At 28.3% G+C, this 22,677-nt stretch overlaps 6 protein-coding genes across 6 annotated transcripts; 3 read left to right on the plus strand and 3 right to left on the minus strand.

Moving 5' to 3' along the window:
• The first annotated feature begins 196 nt into the window (after nt 1–196).
• On the plus strand, nt 197–2,055 carry LOC128959072 (cytochrome P450 3A21-like). Its single transcript, XM_054305019.1, has 4 exons — nt 197–264; nt 376–525; nt 601–1,292; nt 1,367–2,055. The coding sequence occupies exons 1-4, from the start codon at nt 197–199 to the stop codon at nt 2,053–2,055; spliced, it is 1,599 nt and encodes a 532-aa protein (XP_054160994.1).
• A 1,197-nt stretch (nt 2,056–3,252) lies between these two features.
• Nucleotides 3,253–7,801, plus strand: LOC128959081 (uncharacterized). Its single transcript, XM_054305027.1, has 7 exons — nt 3,253–3,391; nt 3,491–4,182; nt 4,260–4,921; nt 5,954–6,009; nt 6,079–6,228; nt 6,331–7,022; nt 7,119–7,801. The coding sequence occupies exons 1-7, from the start codon at nt 3,318–3,320 to the stop codon at nt 7,799–7,801; spliced, it is 3,009 nt and encodes a 1,002-aa protein (XP_054161002.1). The 5' UTR covers nt 3,253–3,317.
• Nucleotides 7,802–8,515: 714 nt separating this feature from the next.
• On the plus strand, nt 8,516–9,895 carry LOC128959092 (serine protease HTRA1-like). Its single transcript, XM_054305038.1, has 3 exons — nt 8,516–9,312; nt 9,441–9,594; nt 9,700–9,895. The coding sequence occupies exons 1-3, from the start codon at nt 8,631–8,633 to the stop codon at nt 9,893–9,895; spliced, it is 1,032 nt and encodes a 343-aa protein (XP_054161013.1). The 5' UTR covers nt 8,516–8,630.
• Nucleotides 9,896–12,443: 2,548 nt separating this feature from the next.
• On the minus strand, nt 12,444–13,838 carry LOC128958581 (uncharacterized UDP-glucosyltransferase YdhE-like). Its single transcript, XM_054304463.1, has one exon. The coding sequence runs from the start codon at nt 13,731–13,733 to the stop codon at nt 12,450–12,452; it is 1,284 nt and encodes a 427-aa protein (XP_054160438.1). The 5' UTR covers nt 13,734–13,838; the 3' UTR covers nt 12,444–12,449.
• A 1,615-nt stretch (nt 13,839–15,453) lies between these two features.
• Nucleotides 15,454–17,438, minus strand: LOC128958388 (actin nucleation-promoting factor WASL-like; the record flags this gene model as incomplete). The annotated part of the gene is made up of 1 exon (XM_054304239.1): nt 15,454–17,438. A coding segment is annotated over exon 1 (1,923 nt), but the record flags the coding sequence as incomplete, so codon positions are not given.
• A 502-nt stretch (nt 17,439–17,940) lies between these two features.
• Nucleotides 17,941–18,858, minus strand: LOC128959103 (dual specificity protein phosphatase 12-like). Its single transcript, XM_054305049.1, has one exon. It carries the CDS (start codon nt 18,856–18,858, stop codon nt 17,941–17,943), a length of 918 nt encoding a protein of 305 aa, XP_054161024.1.
• Nucleotides 18,859–22,677: the final 3,819 nt, after the last annotated feature.

Below are 22,677 nucleotides of genomic sequence, written 5' to 3' on the forward strand. Positions count from 1 at the left end.
AATCATAACTAAACAAAATTTCAATTGAATTGAAATTTTATTTACTTAATTTTTTATGATAAATTATATTTAGTGAATATTATTTTTAAACTAACATAAATTATTATTATTATTACTTAAATTACTTAATTAATTATTAATAAGTTAATTAATAAAAAAAAAGTTTTAATTACTTAATAATTTTAATATTTAAAAAATGGAATTATTTGTTGAAAGTTCCTGGCTATTTTACGGATTACTGTCATCTATACCCTTATTATATTGGTATAGTTTTATTATTATTTTATTAAGAAAAAATTAATTTTGTTAATAAAAAAAACATTATTACAATATTACATTTTTCTCCAATATTAATTATTATTAAATTATTAACAGGTATTTTACCCGAAACTTTAATTATTGGAAATCGTTAGGCATTAATGGTCCGAAACCGATCGTAGGCTTCGGTACATTACTTTATCAATTTTTGACACCTAAGCCATATCTTGAGTTGGAATGGTATAAAAAATATGGCAAACTCTATGGGTATGTAAAATACAACTAATTTTTTTACTTTAACAATTGCTAAATTATTATATTTTAAATATAATTATTTGATAGTATACTAAATGGCTCAAACCCTGCCCTAACCATTGCCGAACCGGAACTCATCAAACACGTGTTGGTCAAAGATTTCAACTCGTTTGCCGATCGGACGCGCAAACGGCGCATACATCCCATACTAAAGCATCATCTGATTGAGTCTAGCGGTGATGATTGGAAACGATTGCGATCTATCATAACGCCTACCTTTACGTCGGGAAAGATGAAGAAAATGTATCCAATGATCGCCGACTGTCTCAACGATTTTGTTAACGCACTGGACGTTTATGCGCGGGACAAACAAGAGGTCAACATTAAGGACATGTACGGTAACTTTACAATGGATGTAATAGCTACCTGTGCGTTTGCAACCAAAACCAATACACATAAGGACCCGAACAATCCGTTTATGGTCAACACGTTGAAGATATTTAATCCAAAACTGTACCGCATTTTGCCGGCTATTGTTTTGCCAAACTTTGTCCAGAAAGCGTTAGGCTTTTTCGGTTTCGACGAATCGGCCAATGATTTCTTTTTTAATATCACTCGACATATCATTAAACAGAGACAACAGTCGGGCACCGGTAGTAAACACAACGATTTCATACAACTGTTGCTTAATATTCAAAATAATAACAACAATAGTCATAATAATCATAATAAGCTCAAAGAAGATAACGACAACAACGAAGCTCATTATGTCAATGAAGGTAACAAATAATTGACATTAAAAACTACAAAACTTAAGCTTTTATTTGAATACAAAATATTATTTATATTATAGGAGAGGAAGAGTTGGCTGTCGAGAAGCGATTGTTGACCGAAACAGATAAATACATTACCGAAGAGGAAATATTGGCCAACGCGTGGATCTTCTTTCAGGCCGGATATGAAACGACGGCATCGACACTGACATTCTGTACATACGAATTGGCACTGAATCCGGACATTCAGGAGAGACTATACGATGAAGTGATGACATCTGTCAACAACAGTTCCGGTAATATTGACTACGATTTGTTGGCCAAACTGCCATTTTTGGATGCCGTCATCTCTGAGACATTGCGTATACACTCACCGGTACTACGACTCGGCAGAGCCTGTTTGAAGGACTACAAGTTGGCCGACACTGGAATTACTATCAAGAAAGGACAGGCCGTCGAGATTCCTGTCTATGCTATTCATCATTCAGAAGAATATTACGAAAGACCTTCGGAGTTCATACCGGACCGCTTTCTGCCGGAAAATAGACACAAAATTATTCCCTACACATATCTACCCTTTGGTGTCGGTCCTCGCAATTGTATTGGTATGAGGTTTGCACTAATGGAGGCTAAACTTGGTTTGGCTCAGATAGTTAAACGCTTTCGGTTTACCCGAAACCGACAAACGGACGTCCCGTTTAATCTGAAAAAGAGTCCGATTCTGTTGTCACCTAAACGAGTGGTCGTTACTATTGAGAGACGGAATTAAATTAAACAAAAATTAGACAAAAATTACTAATTTCCATAAACTTAGTCATAAATTATATGTAAATCATTATCCATATAATGTATAATTTTTAAAAATTGTTGAACTTATACAAATATATAGTATAAATTTGTATCTTTGTATATATATATTTATAACTTAAATTTTATTAATAAAAATACTATTAACTAAATGTCAAAATGAAAATTGTTTTATTAGATTTATTTAGTACAAACATATAAAAATTAATCTTACAAATGTTAGTATACTACTTGTAAGTATCATATGTTAACTGCAAATAATAAACTTTAAAATTATTTTTAGATATTTATCGCTTAAATTATAATAAAATATCTTATATTTAACGTTTATTTATAATTTTATTAATACATATTATTGTAAAATAAAAAATTATTTATGTTGTATATAAATGTTAGATGTTAAATATGTTACAATTAAATAGTAATAATTTATATAATTAACATTTTAATATAAATAAACATATTTATTATATAAATTAGATTACCGGTAATACAAAAAAATTATTTGTCGTTTAATTAAAACTAATTATTAATTGGAATATAATTTTTGTACTAAACATAAATTTATTTATATTTATTTTAGGACATTGTGAACTTGTTATTAATTTAGTAAATTAGATAATCTATTGAATATAGTTTAGTACATTTTTTATTACTATATTTACTTATTTTATTATATTACATATAACTTAATAGCTATTTTATTTATTGTATAGTTAGTACATTTACTTAGATAATATAGCGTCTATCTTATTTAGTACATTATTAATTTGATAACATGTTTAAAGCAGTAAAAGTATCATAGTTTCAACATTTTTAATTGTTTATATGTTTTAGTGATTTTTATCAGTTGTTTATTAAAATTATATAAATATATTAAATTTTATTTTCTATATTTATTTCATTAATTAGTTTTCATAAAAATTATTGTTTAATTTACAGTAATTTGAAACAAAACATTAATTATGAATATATATGTAGCAGACTATTGGTTTTTCTATACAATTTTATCGGTTATTCCATTGTTTTATTGGTATGTACTGTACAGTTGAATCTTTTTTAAAAAAAAAATCAAACATTAAAAATATAAAATATTATTTTATATCATTAATATCTTAATGATTTTATAAATTAAAAAAACCTCCCAGGTACTTTACACGAAATCATAGTTATTGGTCGAAACATGGAGTCAATGGTCCCAGACCAGTACCCATTTTTGGTACAATGTTGTATCAACTATTTAAGCCAAAACATATGATTAACATGGATTGGTTACACAAATATGGCAAACTATATGGGTATATATGAGTATATTAATTAATTATTTCAGTAGTTTGAAAATACTATTTGTATAAATGCTAACTAAAATGATTGCTTTTATTTATGTTAACAAACAGCACATACACCGGCAATAAACCTATACTTCAAGTGGCGGATCCCGATCTCATCAAACAGATCTGTGTGAAAGACTTTCACGTATTTACCGATCGCGCGACAAATTCGCGCAGACATCCAATACTGAGTCGACATTTGGTTACAGAAACTGGTGACGACTGGAAACGTATCCGATCTATAGTTACGCCAACATTTTCATCGGGAAAGATGAAGAAAATGTATCCATTGATCAGGAAATGTTTGCAAGACTTTCTCGACACACTGGATGTCAGAGCCCGTAGTGGTCAGGAAATGGATGCAAAGATAGCTTACGGTAACTATACTATGGATGTAATCGCTTCGTGCGCTTTTGCCACCAAAACCAATACCAACGTTGACCAGAACAGTCCATTTGTGGTGAACGCACAGAAAGTGTTTCGACCCAATATGGCTAAAGCACTGGCCATTGGTTTGATGCCGACATCTCTACTCAAGTTGATTGGCATCAGAACTCCTATCGAAGAGAAGGCCAACGAATTCTTCTTCAATATGACCCGACATATAATGAAAGAGCGAAGTAATAGCAATAAGAAATACAATGACTTTATTGAACTGTTAATGAATGTCCAGAAGTCTAATAATAATAATAATAATAATAAAGATGTTATCATTAATGAAGATAATGATAACACTGAAGCACATCACGTCAATGAAGGTATAGTTTGTTTGATTTTTTTTTGTTAAATTATTAAATTAAAATATATATTATATTTTGTTTTTTTTATTGTTTAGGAGAAGAGGAAAAATCAATCGCAAAGAAAGTCCTGAGTTCTGCCGACAAGTACTTAACCGAAGATGAAATACTGGCGCAGTCGTGGGTTTTCTTTGTTGCCGGTTATGAAACAACGGCCACTGCATTGACATTTACGTCGTACGAGTTAGCCATTAATCCCGAGACTCAAGAAAAACTTTACAAAGAAATCATGTCCGCTGTCGACGCCAAAGGAGAGTTAGACTACGAGTTAATGTCAAGACTTCCGTATTTGGATGCCGTCATATCCGAGTCGCTACGATTGCACCCGCCGTCAGTCCTACTGATCAGACAGGCAGCCGAAGACTATAAATTAGGTGACACTGGTATCACATTATATAAGGGCCAACAATTGGAAGTACCTATAAATGCCGTACATCTCAGCGAAGAGTTTTATGAAAAACCATTGGTATTCAATCCGGAAAGGTTTTTGCCGGAGAACAGGCATAAGATTAAACCATATAGTTATATACCGTTTGGTGCCGGACCTCGCAATTGCATTGGTATGAGGTTTGCCCTAATGGAGGCTAAGCTGGCATTGGCTCAGATAATCAAAAACTACCGATTTGTACGTACCAAACAAACTGATGTACCTCTACTGTACAATAAACACCCGTTCCTCAGTTCAGCCAAACGTGTAGTGGTTGGCATTGAATTGCGTTAAGCAAAAAAATCAATAATAATAATAATGTTATATAACTATTTATTTAACTAAATTACTTAATTAGAATAATTGTTTTGGTTATGTAATAAATATTATATTACTTTATATGTTGTCTATAATAAATAATTAAATTTTTTATTTTTAAAAGTTGATATTAAAACTTATTTTTTAAAATTATCAATAAATGCAGTTTACTTAGTTTATATCAAAACATTAATTTAATTAATATATAATATTAAGTAATATATGCAAAACTTTTATATACTATAATAGCTATAAATATTAAAATAGAATTTATCAAAAAATAACTATTTAATAAAATAAATAATTTTAACAAATTTGCAAAAAAACATATTAATATATACAATTTGTATTCAATATTATAAATATTTTTTGCACTACTAAATACATAATTAATAAATTTTGCTGGTCATTTTAGATCATATTATATTAAAAACAATTAATTACACTAAAGCACATAAATAATTTAATTTTACAAATTTTATTTACTATTTTTGATGAGAAAAAAAGTTGACAACAAAATAAATATTTTTTTACTCTGTTTAGTACATTATGTACTATTTACACTAATATAAATACAGTATAACTTATAAACACAGTAGTTGCTATAATTAATATAATACCGGTCTATTATAATAACATTTTATAAGTCAAAAATATAGTGATACTAACAAATCATTTGCATCAAATGATCAAGGTCATTTGTGTAATAATTATTATAGTTGATAAATAAAAATAAAAATTGCACTGAAGCTTTATACAATGCTGGAAAACTAAAGTAATTTTTATCATAAGTTTGAATAAATATCATTTGTGTAATGATTATAAAAATAAGATAACGGATTACATGAAATAAACTATATAAACGAGAAAATTTGAAAATTTCAATAACAAACTTTAAATTATTTAACATTTGTCATATATACAGTATATAATTGTTTGTCTTAAATAAATAAATAATTTATTTATATAATTAATATGAATCAACTATTTGATAATTGGTCATTCATTTATGGTCTATTAGCTGTTGTACCCCTCATATATTGGTAAGTATTATAAATAATAAATAAATATTCATTAAAAATAATTATTTTCCAACAATTTTTCTATAATAGGTATACTATACGTAATCATGGTTACTGGAAAAAGTTAGGCATTAAAGGACCCAGACCATTTCCCATATTGGGCACAACGGCATACATGACACGTACACCCAGACAGCTATTAGCTATGAAATGGCAAAAACAATACGGGAAAATCTATGGGTATATAATATTATATATTAATAATATAAATAAATTTTTGATAAGCAATTATATACTGTAATAAGTAATTAAATTATTTTTCAATTAAATTAAAATAAATAGTGGTTTCGACGGAAACACTCCTCTATTAGTGGTCACCCAATCGGAACTAATCAAAGATGTTTTAGTCAAAGATTTCAATATATTCATCGACAGAGCAAAAAACCAGAGAAACCATCCGATTCTTAGTCGACATTTGGTTCGCGAAACGGGCGACGACTGGAAACGAATCCGATCGATAGTTTCGCCCACTTTTTCGTCGGGAAAAATGAAGAAAATGTATCCAACAATCAAACAATGTTTGAATAACTTTGTCGATGCACTCGAAGTCTATGCCCGAGAGAGCCGAGATGTTAACGTCAAGATCCTGTATGGCAACTATACAATGGATGTAATAGCTACCTGTGCATTTGCTACCAAAACCAACAGTTACAATGAGCCAAACAATCCGTTTATGATAAATGCGCAAAAAATTTTCAAACCAAATATTTGGCGATTTGTGGCTTTGCAAGTGTTGCCCAAACCTATACTACAAATGCTTAACATAAAACATTTGGCCGACGAATCGGCCAATCAGTTCTTCTTTGGGATCACCAAAAGGATAATCAAAGAGAGAAGTAATAGCAATAAAAAGTATAACGACTTTATGGAGCTATTAATCAACGCACAGAAATCAGTTACAAATCATAACAATAATAAGGATGACATTCAATACGATGAAAGTGACGCCAATGAAGCACATCATGTAAATGAAGGTACAGTTGTTTTATCTGAAACTTTAAAAAACTAATTATAATTTTTTTACTTAAACATACATTTTATGTAAATTTTAYTTTTATTCGTAAATATAGGTGAAGAAGAAAAGGCAGTCGAAAGAAAAGTGTTGAGTTCTGTGGATAAATACATTACCGAAGAGGAAATGATGGCTCAGGCGTGGGTTTTCTTTGTTGCCGGCTATGAGACAACGGCCACAACATTGACATTTGCCACTTACGAGTTGGCACTGAATCCAGACATACAAGAAAAACTGTACGATGAGGTGATCACTGCTATCGATGCCAAAGGAGACATCGATTACGACCTATTATCRCGATTGCCATACTTGGATGCAGTCATATCAGAGACACTACGACTGCATCCGCCAGCTGTCGTACTAAGTCGACTGGCCTCACAAGACTACAAACTGGGCAACACTGGTATCACTATTAAAAAGGGTCAGAGAGTAGAGATTCCCATATATGCCGTACATCATAGCGAAGAGTACTATGACCAGCCGTTTAGCTTTATTCCCGACCGGTTTTTACCCGAAAACCGACACAAAGTTAAACCCTATACGTATATACCGTTTGGCGCCGGTCCGAGAAACTGTATAGGCATGCGATTTGCTCTAATGGAGGCCAAACTGTGTTTAGCACAGGTAGTCAAACGCTATCGGTTTGTTCGTAGTCCTCAAACCGATATACCATTGATCTTACAGAATAGTCAGGCACTCAATTCACCTAAACGTGTTGTCGTAGGCATTCAAATGAGATAATTTGTATCAATTTTAACATTTATTTTAAATTTTCATTTTTGTATAAACATTTTACTTAATATTCTAATTATAGTCTCATTTATTTATCATTTTTTCCAATTTTAGACATATTTAGTTAAATTCATTACACTATTATTTTTTTATTAATGTTATTTAAAGATTTTAAAATAGTTGTTTTTGTATATTTTTTTATTAAAACAGACAATTTTATCAATATTAGATATATTGTTTGTTAATTGTATTAATTTGTATAATAATAATAAATTATAAAAATTTTAATAAATTGAATTTAATCATTTTAAAAATAAATAAAATTTTTGAGGCATTTACTAACTGTGTTGTCCAAATTATATTATCGAAATTTGTCAACTAATATATTAAATACTAGTTAATAAATAAAGTTTTTTTAACAATGAAAAACTAATACATACACTATTGTATATTAACAATTTATTTTTGAACTTCACGTGTATTTTAATTTAAATACTAAACTATTTGATAAAAATATTATTTGCARTTTGCTGTCCATTCAAACATATATCTAACAAACTCTTATACTTTTTTATAATGTATTTTTRTAATAGATATTTGTCAAAAAGGTATTATTTTTTGTTGTTGATAGCAATTAATAGTTTATTTTCAGACTAATTATTGATAAAATGCAATCTTTTTATAAAATACAAGTATTTATAGAAATGTCTATTTAGTGGCATCTGCTKTGACATCATTGGGTTTTTGGACTCATAGACAACAATACTATTCAAGAAATCAGTTGTATCGGCAACTATTGACTAACAGTAATCCCAATGTATTACAATGGGATGGATTGATGAGGAGTGCCCTAATGGTTGAGAATAATGCCCTTTACGATCAAATATACGATAAATTGGACGATAAGGTTGTCAGCATAAGTCTCATAGCACTCGACAGATCTGGAAGACATAACTTGGGTTTCGGTTGTATCGTTAGCGTCACTCCCGACCGGTGTCTAGTATTGACCAGTTATCACTTGATAGGCGACATTTCCTCWGTAATTATTGTGTTGCCATACGAATACAGAATTTGCGATATGTTGGCCGATCCTCGCTATCAAAACGAAACAATTATGACTGATTTGTTACAGGGAAGGGTAGTGTATGCCGATCAACAATACAATCTGGCACTGATCGAGTTGCCCGCAACAAAACCCGATATATTCAATGAAATACCGATTGCAACTGATCTTAAAACGGGTGACGACGTAATGCTTATCGGTAGGGCTATGAAACCATCGACTTTATCAGATGGCATCGTATTGACCGAAAAGATRAACAAACTGTCCGGCGGAACACTTGAATACCTATCGACGTCTGCACTGCCCAACGATTACAGCTATACGATGTGTACGACACTAATGGACATATCGTTTATCGGCGGACCAGTGGTTGACCAGAACGGGTCATTGGTTGGCGTTTGTTCGACACATTTGAATCTGACATATTGTGCGGCCATCAAACTCGACGATATTCGCCGTAAAAAAATATTGCAATTTTAAAATAATTTTTGTTGTTGTTGTGMCGTTAACTAATAGTTATGTGTTTTTCTTATTTTTTTTTTTTTTTTTAACAAACAAACAAATATTTCTTTAAAAAAACTAAAGAATTTTTGCATAATTTTCAACACAATAACCATTTTAAGGAACGACAGACAGAAAGAAGACAACGTTCTGCCAGATCTCTGGGTCTGATTGTCCAATACGTCAACAACAACTCATACCTAATCAAAGAGATACTACACAATGCACCAGATATTGTGTATGAAATATTTTTTATGACATTTAAATTTTTGTTTGTTTGTAATTTATACTGATATTTACAATTATTAAGCAATTATTTTGTTGTTGTTATTGTTTTTATTAGTAAAAATACAATAAGAGAAAATGACATAATTGTGTCAATCAATCAAAATAACATTAATTCAATCTATCAATTGAAAGATGCCGTCCATAACAGTGCCGACGGCATCATTGAGTTGAATATCCGCAGAGATGGTATCGAAGGAGATATATTCATACATTTTAATATCGATTATTTGGAGGAATGTTATTGTAATTGAAAGCTAAGGTCAACAAAGTCTTTCAGTTTGGATGTCTATAAAAATGACAATATTTTTTAAATATCTATATTATTATAAATAATTATTTTTTTGTTATATTTCAAAAATCATTTTCATATCAAACAAAAAAGCAAATATACATTATTTATCTTATAATTTATATTATATGTTTAACTGAAATTTTACTTATTTGCTTAATAATTTATAATATATTTTGATAAATACTATACAATATAATTTTTATATAAAAAAAGTGTTGATAACTAAACTAGTAATTTATTATTTTTATTAAAAAAAATTGACATCCCTACAAATTATWATTAGATACAATGTTATCACTAACATCTAAGTTTTTTGTTGCTATCAAAATCATAACTAAAATCAGCAAATGATTTAACCAATTAAATATAATGAGCATTTAATTGAACAAAGAAAATAAAATAAAATAAAAATAATTACAAAAAAATTTATGTTAATTTTTTATAAAACAAGTATTAAGAAAAAACTGGCTATTAATATCAATACATTGAGTATTGATTATTAGCCTATTATTATTAACTGTATATAATTTCTTAACTTTCAAGGCAAACAACTAGTATTAAATTTTTCTAATGTATATAATACTGTATATACCATAAAGTTTATTAATAAGTGGTTTTTAAGTTATAATGTTTTAAAATTAAAAAGTAATCAAATAGTATAAACATTAACCAAAAAAATAATAATATTTTTTCTAATATATCATGTATTTCTCCGAACTTATAAATATGTGCAAATATTCACGTCAATATCGCAAAATTATTTTTAATCATATGTTTAATTAATTATTTATTTAAATTATGCCTAGTTAATTTATATTTATAATGTCAGTAAAATTTCATAAATTATTTTGTTTTTTTAAAAAAAGTAAAATAATTTAAGGCAAAGGTATTTGTCATTTGATTTATTTTAGTATAATATTATGATGCAAAATGAAAAAAATAAAATAAATTATTTATATATTATTAATTTGTATTAATTAAACATTAGTTTCAACAGGTTTTCTCAAAACTAAAATATCAATAGATTTTGTCTAAAATAAAAATTTATTAATAATTTTAGTGACATTTCTTAATTTCTTAATGTTTTAATTGATTATATCATAAACAATGTCACAATCATTATCACAATTGATTCAATCAAAACAATTGCCACGAATTGCTTTGAAATGGATTATAATAGTGTTCGCTGTGTTGGCTATTGTTATCAATGTGTTGTTGTTGAACGTCGGCATCAATTCAATTGCCACTCATAGCATGTTTGACAGGACAGCAGACAATAAGACTGTTTATCGGGTGACCAAAATTTTGTTGGTCTTTGCGGTGATGGCCGTCAACTGTGCACTAGTTGTTGGCATAGTTGGCGCCCGAAACAAGAACATATKGATGTCATTAATATTTACAGCTATATTGACGATATTTTTAGTGTTGCATATTATTGGTGCCCTATTGTCGGTGTCGATACCGGTAACCGAGTCGTTGAATTGGCAACTATTCAATAATGATTACTATATGCTATGGTTTGTGGCCATTCACCTATTCATTGTGATTGTGTCCGCCATTCACACTGTAATACTCTGGAGATATCATAAGCAAAGACAGTCAAAACTGATTCACCGAAGACATCAAATTAGTGTATTGTAAGTGCAGTTAGTATTTCATTTGTTTTTTTTAAATAATTATTTTTGTTATACATATTGTTTTTAATAATTTTTTTTATAATAGAAAATCTAAGAGATATTATTAATTTTGTAAATTGTAAAATTTATATTACAAATTTTGAAATCTTTAGATAGAGTATAAATTTATATTTATATTTGTTTGTATTATCATTAAAATCACAATTAATAAAAATGTATATAAATTGTAGTGTATTTACATAATATTGTCGTTTGAAATAATTTGAAAACAATTTGCAACTAATTAAATAATCTGTATTTATTTCAATTTAATAGAAAACATTGAATATTTTAAATCAATAAATTTAAGCTATTAGTTAATTAAATGTTAATTAATTAATTTTTATTAAACATAAAACACAAATAAAATTATTAAATCTAAGTTACCAATTTATTAATTATTAATAGTGTTTAAAATATATCATTTTGATTAACAAATATCTACATATGATATACAGTATATTGTAGTTTAAATATACTGTAAATGTTGAATTCATTAAAATCATATTTAGATATAAAATATAGCGTAAAGTAGTACAGCATATATGATAAATAAAATATTTGTGTTATATCTTTATTTTACTATTATAGTTGAATTAAATTCTAAAATAAATTATCAGCAGTCAATAATTAATAATATATATACAGTTGATTAAAAAAAATTATTAAATAATTTTTATTTAATTGATAAAAATATAATATTTATAATGAGACAAACATCAGTGTTATATCCAAATGTTGTCAATTAGTAAAATAAGATAAAAAAAATTAAAATAATTCTAAGACTAAAATTCATAATTTTTTAAATAAAATAATATAATAGTATCGATAAATTCATTATTTTTGTGCCAACTTTTCGACCAAATCTGCGACCCGACTCTTGTCGTCTGTATTTCTAATTCTCTTTCCGATGGTTTCCATCTTAAGTCTGAGCTCTTCGTCGTTGACCATTCTGTCGACTATATCTATCAGTTCCTCTTCCTCACAGTAGAAAGGGCTGAGTCGGGCTCCGAGTCCAGTCTCCTGAAGTCTCTGTGCGTTATCGAATTGGTCGGAAAACAGCGGCAACACTAACATAGGTTTGCCGTAATAAAAAGTTTCGGTAACCGTATTGTTGCCGCCGTGAGTGATGACCAGATCGACTAACGGTAGTACAGCTGTCTGCGGCAAAAACGCTTCGCCCCACATATTATCGGGTAGTGAGTACATGTCATTGAGCGGCCCTTTTGACACAATAAACCGGTGCTGAGATTTGCCTAAAATACTTGTCAAGCGTTGCATTAGTTTGAGATAACCGCATCCAAACGATCCCATTGACAGGAATATAAGTTTTCCCGGTTTGTCCCGCAATTGCTCTGGTACTTCAAACTTATCGTTTGTATGTCGAATAACATTCTCGACGCGCAAATAATTGTCAGACAACGGATGCACTTCATTGTAGTCCAACTCATTGACATACATATAGATGTTAAGATACGGTGAATGCCGGTGCGGGTGCGGCCACTCTAGTGGTGGCGCTCCCTTGGATACCGAAAATTCGTTGATCATATCAAACACTTCCCGATACATTGGCTCCACTATGTCTGCGAAACGTTTCCATTCTTGTCGATCACCATCAAGTGGTAGACCTGATCCGGACGGCGGCAAACGTTTGTCTTTGTAAAAGTTTAACGGTCCGGCCGAGTACAACCAAATCCATGGTTTACCGCTATCGGTAACTGCCGGCATATCTAGATAATTATCACTTATAATTATGTCGGGGTTTAGCCGGGCTATCATTTCCCGGTAGTGAGGATCTTGCGATTTGATGTTTTCAAAAAACAATTTGAAACCGAGTGGAAACATTTTCTGCAACAAATCGCACGGATCGCGCGACTCAAGTATCTGTCCATTTTCGGCCATCCATTTTGGCCAAAACTCTTTATCTTCGACATCTCCGTGCATTGCAAACAGCTCTTCCTCGAAGCCATACTTTGATAGTTTTCCTTTGAATGCAACGTCCAGTGCGAACACTACTCTATGGCCGCGACGTACCAGTTCTTCGGCAATACCGTGACAACAGTTGATGTGTCCCCAGCCGTCCAACGGTGTGATCAGTACTGTTAACTTTGACGAAGACATTGTATTATTTATGATTTTTCTTTGTAGTAATAAATAAATTTAATTTAATATTAGTTTTAATAAATAATATTTCAATTAAAAGTAGTTAATGTAAAACTTTTTTTGTTTAATAGACTTTAATGTTTTGTGTTTATCTATTTATATGGATAGATAAACACTAGTGCACCAAGGTTATAATTTAACTTATGAGATAATTATTATTGTAATTATGATATATAATTTTTTAAATTTTGGTTTATACTGATAAATATTGTACCTTAGTTTGATTGTTTAGCTGATCTCAAATTGTACTAAAACAGTATTGCATTATAAAGTTAAGTACATTTGTATATTATTGATTGCATTTTAGTGATAATTTAGTATTTAGTAACCAAGGGTCATTTTAGTTATTGATAATTTAATATAGCTTTACATTTATAACAATAATTAAAATAATATTTTTGTATTAATGATAATCGACTGTATCTATTTATATTTTGGCAATAGTTCATTGAATTTATAGGAAATAATAATTAGGAGGTGTGATTCACATATTAAGTTAGAATTTTGGGGGGAGTGGGTTCAACAAAGCGTACTTTATCGAATAATTACATGCAAAAAATTGCAAACATAAGGGTGGAGAGGGTCTAGATTTCTTAAAAATTGCTAACACTTAATAAGTAAATCTTTTTGTAACTAAAATATCACGTTTATTGTAATAATTATATGAAATAAAAATTACGATTAAACATTTATTTTTTAAATACTCTAATTTTAATAGTTTAATTCAGATTTTTATAAATAAATAATATTTAAAAATGATTTACAATTTATTTGCTAACTTTTTTTACTAATCTATGATAATACAAGTATTTTATAAATGATAAAATCTATATTTTGTTATAATTAAAACATAATTTACTGTACTTTGGTTTTTGTATTTTGGTTTATTAATCACTATTGCAAATAAATTGCTTAATATTTTTTTATAATTTAAATTTGATAAATATTGATACTTTAATATTTTATCATTTGATTTCTTTATATGAATAAAATTGTATTATTTTATCTTATATAAAATATAAACCATGATTATGATTTTTAAAAAGTATATAAATTTCATGTATTTTTGATAACAAATAAATTTTAAAAAATTTAAAACAAATAATATTTAATACAATAGTTATTACATTTATGAAAACAGATGTTATAGTACATATTAAATTGATAATATATATGTGTTTTAATTTTTAAAATATTACTTATTGTGGAAAATTGTCACAACTAAATCAGTTATTATTTTTTCATTTATTTTCTATTAAATATTTATTATTAAATCAATCAATCTAAATTATTATACAGTACTTCACAACTCATTACAAGATTAATTGGTATAAATGATAATAACAAATATACTTTAGATATAATAATATTTTATAAATATAAAAATAATTAATATTTATAACAATTTTTATGGACAATAAAATGACAATTTATTTCAATCTAAACGTATAGTTTGTATTAAAAAATGAATTTTTCAGATATACTATTTCTGCTGTTGTGTGTCATCAGTAGTTACCACTTCTGTCACTTTATATTCTGATTACTATTGATGCCATTTCTTTGTTTGGTTTGACGGTGGAGGAGGTGGTGGTGGAGGAGGTGGAGGTGGCGGAAATGGTGGGTTTGCTTTTGAAGGCGATGATGACGAAGGAGGAGGAGGAGGTGGTGGTGGTGGTGGTGGTGGTGGTGGTGGTGGAGGAGGAGGAGGAGAAGGAGGAGGAGGAGCAGGAGGCTTCCTCCGGTGTCCTGGTAGAGAAGGGTTAAGTGGTGAACGAGGTGGAAATGGAGGCACTTGAAACCTCTGATATTTCTCTGGAGGCGGAGGCGTTGGATAAGATGGTTGTTGCCAATGAGGCTGCGGTGCCATTTGAATTTGATTATGATATTGTTTGACATGAATGTTAAGCTGTTCATCGGGACTCGGTTTCGGTGGTGTTTGACTACTACTGGTTGACGATTGACTATCAGTTGACTCTCGAGATTCAGTTTTGGTTTCTCTCTGTACGCCTCCAATCGGTCGAAGTTTACTTTTATCAAATGAACTTATATCTGATAGTATCTGATCTCTAGGTGCCAGTTGTGTTGCCCGCGGGACAGCATATGGATACTTATACGGTGCTGGCGGTGATATCTTGTCATTGATTTTAGGTTGATTGTCGACATTATACCAATTGGGCGGGTCTTCAACAGAACTAAACTTAGCCATATGTCTCGTGTCTTCTTCATTTTCATTTGATTCTTCTCCATCTTCCGGTGGAATCAATTTTACTTGACTTCCATAGCTGTCAGTTGACTGTTGTTTAATTGTTGTTACATTACTGGGTATTTGTCGATCAGTTTCCTCCCAAAGCGGTGACTTTGGTCTTTCATTTTGTTTTTTATGTTCCTCCGCAGCCAGATCTGCGCTGTCAATAACCATCCACTTTGGTCTTGTCTGTCCATAAGGTGTAGTCATTGTCGGCTCACCGATTGGTGGCCTCACTTTTCGGAGTTGACTTTTATCAAACTGTTGTATCGCATCCATATGTTTATCGTGAAGTGTCGGTTCGGGTGGAGGTATGACACGTCCGCCCGGACTTTTTAATGGCTGTACATTGGTATCCCGTTTGGGCGATATTCCGGGCACCGGTCGAAGCCAGTCCATGTTTTTATGAATTTTTTCTCTGTCATCATCTGTGAAACTTCCCGGTGCCGGTGGCGGCAAAACTGTATGAGATGGTGATATATGAGGATTTAGTGGCGAACTGGGAGGAGATTCTGATGATTCGCGAGATCTGTACGGTGGAAGTGGTGTTCCTGGAGGTAATGGAGGCGGTGTAGGAGGAGATGATGGACTATGTATTGATGATGTGGGAGATCTGTATGGTGGAGGAGGCGTTCCTGGAGGTGGCGGAGGAGGTGGCGGAGGAGGTGGCGGAGGAGGTGGTGGAGCCGTAGGCGAAGATGGTGGAGGCGGTGCTGGTCTTTTCTTGTTTATCGGAGGATTTATTTTAATAAGTTGGTTGTCCTTTTGTATACTTCCCAGTCCTCCATTCTTGTCGATAAAATTCAATATATAGTTCATAGTTTGTGGTTCATTAACCAGATGTTCAGCACCGGCTCTCTCGAGAAACGTTATTAAATCTGCCGGTGCTTTGGTTATTTGAAAGCCAAACTTCAATGTCCAACCCATTTGTTCAAAACGTGAATACTGTTTAGACTTTGTAGCGGTAACTATATTGCCGAACCCTTTTGCCTCGTCTTTGTAGGCAAAATTTAGACCAACCATACGGTCGGGTGCGTTGAATGTGTGAAACTGTGAGTTCTTCACCTTATACTCTACAGTGTGATGTAATTCCTGTTCAAAGTGTTTGCACTTTTTGCCGAAATCGTAGACTCGTATCCAAAAAGATCGTGAGCTGTAATCCTTCTCAATACTGACCACACCTGTGATTAATTTTTTCCATTTTTTATTATTTGGCGGATCCGTTACATACAACTCAGATACCGTGTCGTACTGTGACTGAGAGGTACTTTCAATAAGATTTTCCAATAATTTATTTTCGGCCTCCGATAGGATAGTCGACTGAAACATAAGCTTTTTTCGTTGATTTTGGCTCATCGTTAACACTATTATCAAACAGTACTAATCATTAGTTCCTAATCTAACTGTCAATTGAAATTAGTTATATAAAAATATATATAAAATACTAACTGTTTTAAAAAGTTTCATTTTTAAAAAAATACTAATTTGAAAATAACAATTTTTTTGAATCGTTAGCACGATGTTTAAGATTGCACTAAAACAATGTTTTTATGCATTAAATTTTACATATTATTATAATTAATAATTATCATAATTAAATTATTGAAAGTCAATATATAAAACTAAAAATATTTATTAATCATATAATTATTATATTTATAATTTATATATACCGATGTTCACTAACAGTAAGCAATTTTGCTAAATAAGATAATTGTGTGTGTTTGTTTAAATTTTTAAAAATTTAAAAATTTAATAAAAATTACAGTAAATATGTTTATTTTACTTTTTTTTATAAATTAATTACTTTTTTGATAAATATAATAATATTGTGAAAACTAGCTAGCTGATTTATATTGGAGAAAAATAATGATAAAAATATGAAATTAAATTTTATTAAATAATTGATTCATTATAACATTATTTGCTTAACGATTGCAAATCGATTTTAAACTGCAGACAACTTAAGCCTCGATGCAAATCACAATTGCATTCAAATGTTGAAAAATGTTGTTTATATGAACCAATAGTTTGTTGACAGTGTAAACATTTTAGAGGACAAGTAGGTGACGATTGAGAGTCACTGTCCAGCATATAATATTGATGACATATCAACTTTTTCATCCAGATTTGTGGTTCAATATAGAGATCACTGCATTTTGTGGTGTTATTGTTGGTGTCATTATTATCAACAATACTTGAATTTTGAATGACATGTATGTCATGAAACACAAGTTGATTGCATTGTCGGCACAGGTATTGTTGACCGTACTGTGGAGTAGACAGGCTTTCAATGTATTTCAAGCGATCATAATAGCTATCAAACCGATTGCTGACAACAAATCTGTCCAACAAATATTGTCTTAGCTTTGGATTGTTGGCATCCAATGTATAGTCTAACTGTTCGTAGAGTCGAAGTTGAACTTTGAATCCTCGATTAGGACCGGCCAGTGGTCGTCGCAATACAATCATTTCAATGGCCTCGTCAAAAGTTTTCCTGTATTTATGCATAATAAATGCCGTAACGGCGGCACCGCTTCGTGAAATACCGGCCGCACAGTGGACTAACACGTTCTGTCCTTTACGGTGACCTTCGGCTATAACTTGTCGAGTGATCTCCAAATGTGTCAATAGATCTTCATTGATGTCATCGTTCACTTCCACAGTAAAGTACTCAATATTTGGATATCTCTTGTACTCCGGTATCCCACCGGACATCAGTGTCAACACACGGTTTATACTGTGTTTGTTAAGTGTTTGTTCATCGGTTGCCGATCGGTAGTTACCGAAATATAAGTGGTCATCGATTTTGTTAACTATATCTCGCAATGATGTCATATTAGAAATACAATTTTCTTTTAATACAAATACTAATTATATTTCTATTATTTCAATGGATAGACTGACTCACTATGTTTTCTGAGAGCATCGCATGAAAAAAATAGTCTAAATATAGCAGACAGTCATGAATTCATATTATAGTCTATTTTAGTTCAATTAGTTGTGTATGTGTGGGATGAGAGTGAGTGAGCGAAATAGAGAGAGAGAGAGAGAGAGAGAGAGAGAGAGAGAGAGAGAGAGARAGAGAGARAGAGAGAGAGAGAGAGAGAGAGAGAGAGAGAGAGATTGAATGAATAGTAAAACTATGTCTGATAATTAGTTTCTAAATAAACACATTATTTTATTTAAAAAATTAACATTTACGTTATTTAGTTACAAAGTAAAATATCATAAAAATACAGTATCTAACTAAAAGCAAATATTTTAACTAACAAATCAAATAAATAGTAGAAAAAATAAAATAAACATTTAATACTAATATCAATACAAGTAATAGTTATAATAGTAACGCATGCGGTTTTTTTCTTATTTTTAGCGTTAAATTAAGTTTTCATGTGTAGCTTATATTAATAATATATATATATATTGATATAATCTTAATAATCAAGGTGACAAAGCATTGCACTTAATTATATATTTATATTTAGATATATTCAATAATATGAATGACATTTACAGTTTAAATATAGACTATAAAATACTGTATATTGTACTGTATATACGTTATACAGTATAAGTAAATAAGTAAAACAACTATTAGTCTTAATTAATTATTAATTTGAATAATTGATTAGTAAAGCATTTTTTATATATTTAGTATATTACAACTGTATTTATATATTTAATATATGGTGTATATATTGTACATATTATGTAGTATACTATTTATATATCATAATTTATATTAATATTATGCTATAATATGAATAATATAATATTATATACAAAATAATATATATTTATATCACTAACAAATTACTATATATATATATACAACTACTATATATATATTTATTCATTTAGTAAAAATTAATAAAACCTATTTTTAAAAATGTCAAAAGTTAATATTTATGGTTAAAAACATATTTAGCTAATGTACAATTTATAATAATAATAATAAATTAATAACAAAATACATATTTATAGAATAATACTAATCAAAATCTTATTAAAAAAATTGTTTACCAAATATTTAAATCTAATTTAGTAATATAAACAATTATCAATCATATAGCTACTAATATTGTATATATTTTTAAAAATGTATCTATGAATTTTTAAATACAATAATTTAGTTAATATTTATTTTTATATTTATATTAGCATTATTTATTTAAGCATTTATATTTATAATTTTATTTAATTATTTATTATGAAAAATCTATTTCAAAATTATGTTTATTATTATTTTTTCTTATTGTTGATAAACAAGTAATAATAATAATTTTTAATCTATTTATAAAAAATAAAAAATAATAAATAAGAATATATTCAGTATATATATAGCATTTAATCATAATAATTAATAAGCATACTTTTTAATGATACTCAAAAATAAACAGTATTTAAATTACAAATAGCTTAAAATATTTGATAAATAAACTAAACAATTGAAATATTTTAACAAATAAAGTTTTAATAAGCTTACAATAAATTTTCAATTTAAATTACAATAAGTTATTTATGTAAAAATTTAGTCAGTTTAATAAACGTATTATTTATATTTTTTATTCAACATTTTTATTACTGTTAAAATTTTTCACAAAAAAATCTAGATTATTATCATTTTTACTATTATATTATTAATTTTAGAATCTATTTGTTTAAATATAAAAATTTATTCACAAAATATTATCAATATTATTCAATATTTTATATTTGTTTAATAATATTGTATATATTTGTTAAATCATTTTTTATGTGTTGTCTAATATATTTTATATTTGCTTTAATTTATAATTTATATTATAAATTATTCATCATTTGATAGTTAATAAATAAATTTTACTGTATTTGAATATAAGAAAATAATATAACATTTTTATGTATAATAAATAATATTATATATATATATATTCCATATTATATATATATATGCAATCATTATCTATCATCTTTTCATTTAAATTATCAATTATTTTCTCTGGAAATCTAAAAATAAAATTATATTACAATAGTGTTTATAATATATACGTATATATATATATATATATATATATATATATATATATAATTATATAAATATTTTGAAAATAAAACATATAATTTTAATATAATATTATAAAAAAATATTAAATATTATTATAAAATTTATATAATTAAATCTTATCTAACAAAATAAATAAAAAATGATCTTTAATAATATAGTTATTTTTAGAGATTATATATGTACTGTATATTAGGGTTAAGCAAGTTTTTTTTGTCTAATGGGGTAATGGACATTGTCGATTTTTATTGCTTTTTTGAGTAAATTAAGATTAAATTAATAATTTTTTTGATTTTTAAATATCTGATAACATAAATATTTACAGTATAATTTATTATCATTATATTATTTATCTTATAATAATATTCAAGAAAAATAAATTATTTTACACATATAGTTCTCTTTTATGATTTTAGTTACATTTATTTATTAAAATAATGTTTTATTTAAATTTATTTTAACTTTAAATTTAGCTAAAATTAACTATTTTACTTAATAATTTAATCGAAATAAGTTATAAAACATAATATTAGTTAATTAACTAACTAATTATAATAGCTAATTAATTAAAATTAAAATTTTTATAATTTTGAAAAAATCGACGTCGACAAAAAGTCTGCTACTCAACAATTAATTATTTTTTCAATATGTTGAGGGCAGGCAAAAACTTTAAAAATTTGGTCTATTTGGGGGAGGGGTAAGCCGGCCATACCACAAACGCTTAACCCTTATAAATATTTAAAAAAATAAATTCATTAGTTTTATAGTATATACTGTAAGTAGTTTAGTATATAAATCATAGTCTCTGTTATCAAAATCTGTATCCCTCTGGATATCTTATATTTTCTTAATATTTTGAATATATCCTTTTTATACAGTAGTTTTCACATGTCAACTCTCTTTCTTTCTCTCTCTCTCTCTCTCTCTCTATCTCTTTCTCTCTCTCTCTCTCTCTCACACACACACACACACACACACACACACAAACACACACACACTTTCATATTTTACTATCCAAATGTCATTTTATGTTTTATATGATTTATCAGATCAATAATCTTTTTATTTATTTATATCGTAGAATATTTTATAGTCTCTTAAACTTACATTTAAATAGTTATCATTTACTTTATAATACATAATAAAATAGACTTAAATTTTATATTGATTAATATATTGACTCTTACCATGATTATACGGTACATACACTATAAATATGAATAATAAAATATAAATATATAGCCTATAAACATAAGAAATTCATAATCAGACTTTAATCTATATTTTTTTTTGTTTAAAAATAATATTTATATACATTTATAACTATAATGATATACAGTATACCAAAAATTAGTTTATTCTTTTGATGTTTTTAACTTAAAAAAAATGGATGAAAATAAATTATATTTTATAATAGAAAATAATAATAATAATAAAGTTATCTTCAATAATATTTTGCAAAATAAAATTTTCACTATCTGCTATCTACATAATAATAAACAGTTTATCCATGTTACATATAAATGGACTAAAAAATAATTATCTAATATATATTTATAAAAAATATAAAATATTTGATTTTTTTATTTTATAGTTTTATTTGATTTATA

Source organism: Oppia nitens, unplaced genomic scaffold (assembly GCF_028296485.1).
Source record: "Oppia nitens isolate AA-2021 unplaced genomic scaffold, nextdenovo-longstitch-racon4-pilon3 scaffold13_pilon_pilon_pilon, whole genome shotgun sequence".
NCBI classification, from domain to species: domain Eukaryota; kingdom Metazoa; phylum Arthropoda; class Arachnida; order Sarcoptiformes; family Oppiidae; genus Oppia; species Oppia nitens.

Bases quoted from the DNA above. Each gene is read 5' to 3' on its own strand.
- LOC128958581 (XM_054304463.1), bottom strand. From the start codon at position 13,733: ATGTCTTCGTCAAAGTTAACAGTACTGATCACACCGTTGGACGGCTGG.
- LOC128959072 (XM_054305019.1), top strand. From the start codon at position 197: ATGGAATTATTTGTTGAAAGTTCCTGGCTATTTTACGGATTACTGTCA. The intron at 265-375 runs GTATAGTTTTAT...AATTATTAACAG, and splicing joins TCTATACCCTTATTATATTG to GTATTTTACCCGAAACTTTA. The intron at 1,293-1,366 runs GTAACAAATAAT...TTTATATTATAG, and splicing joins AGCTCATTATGTCAATGAAG to GAGAGGAAGAGTTGGCTGTC.
- LOC128959103 (XM_054305049.1), bottom strand. From the start codon at position 18,858: ATGACATCATTGCGAGATATAGTTAACAAAATCGATGACCACTTATAT.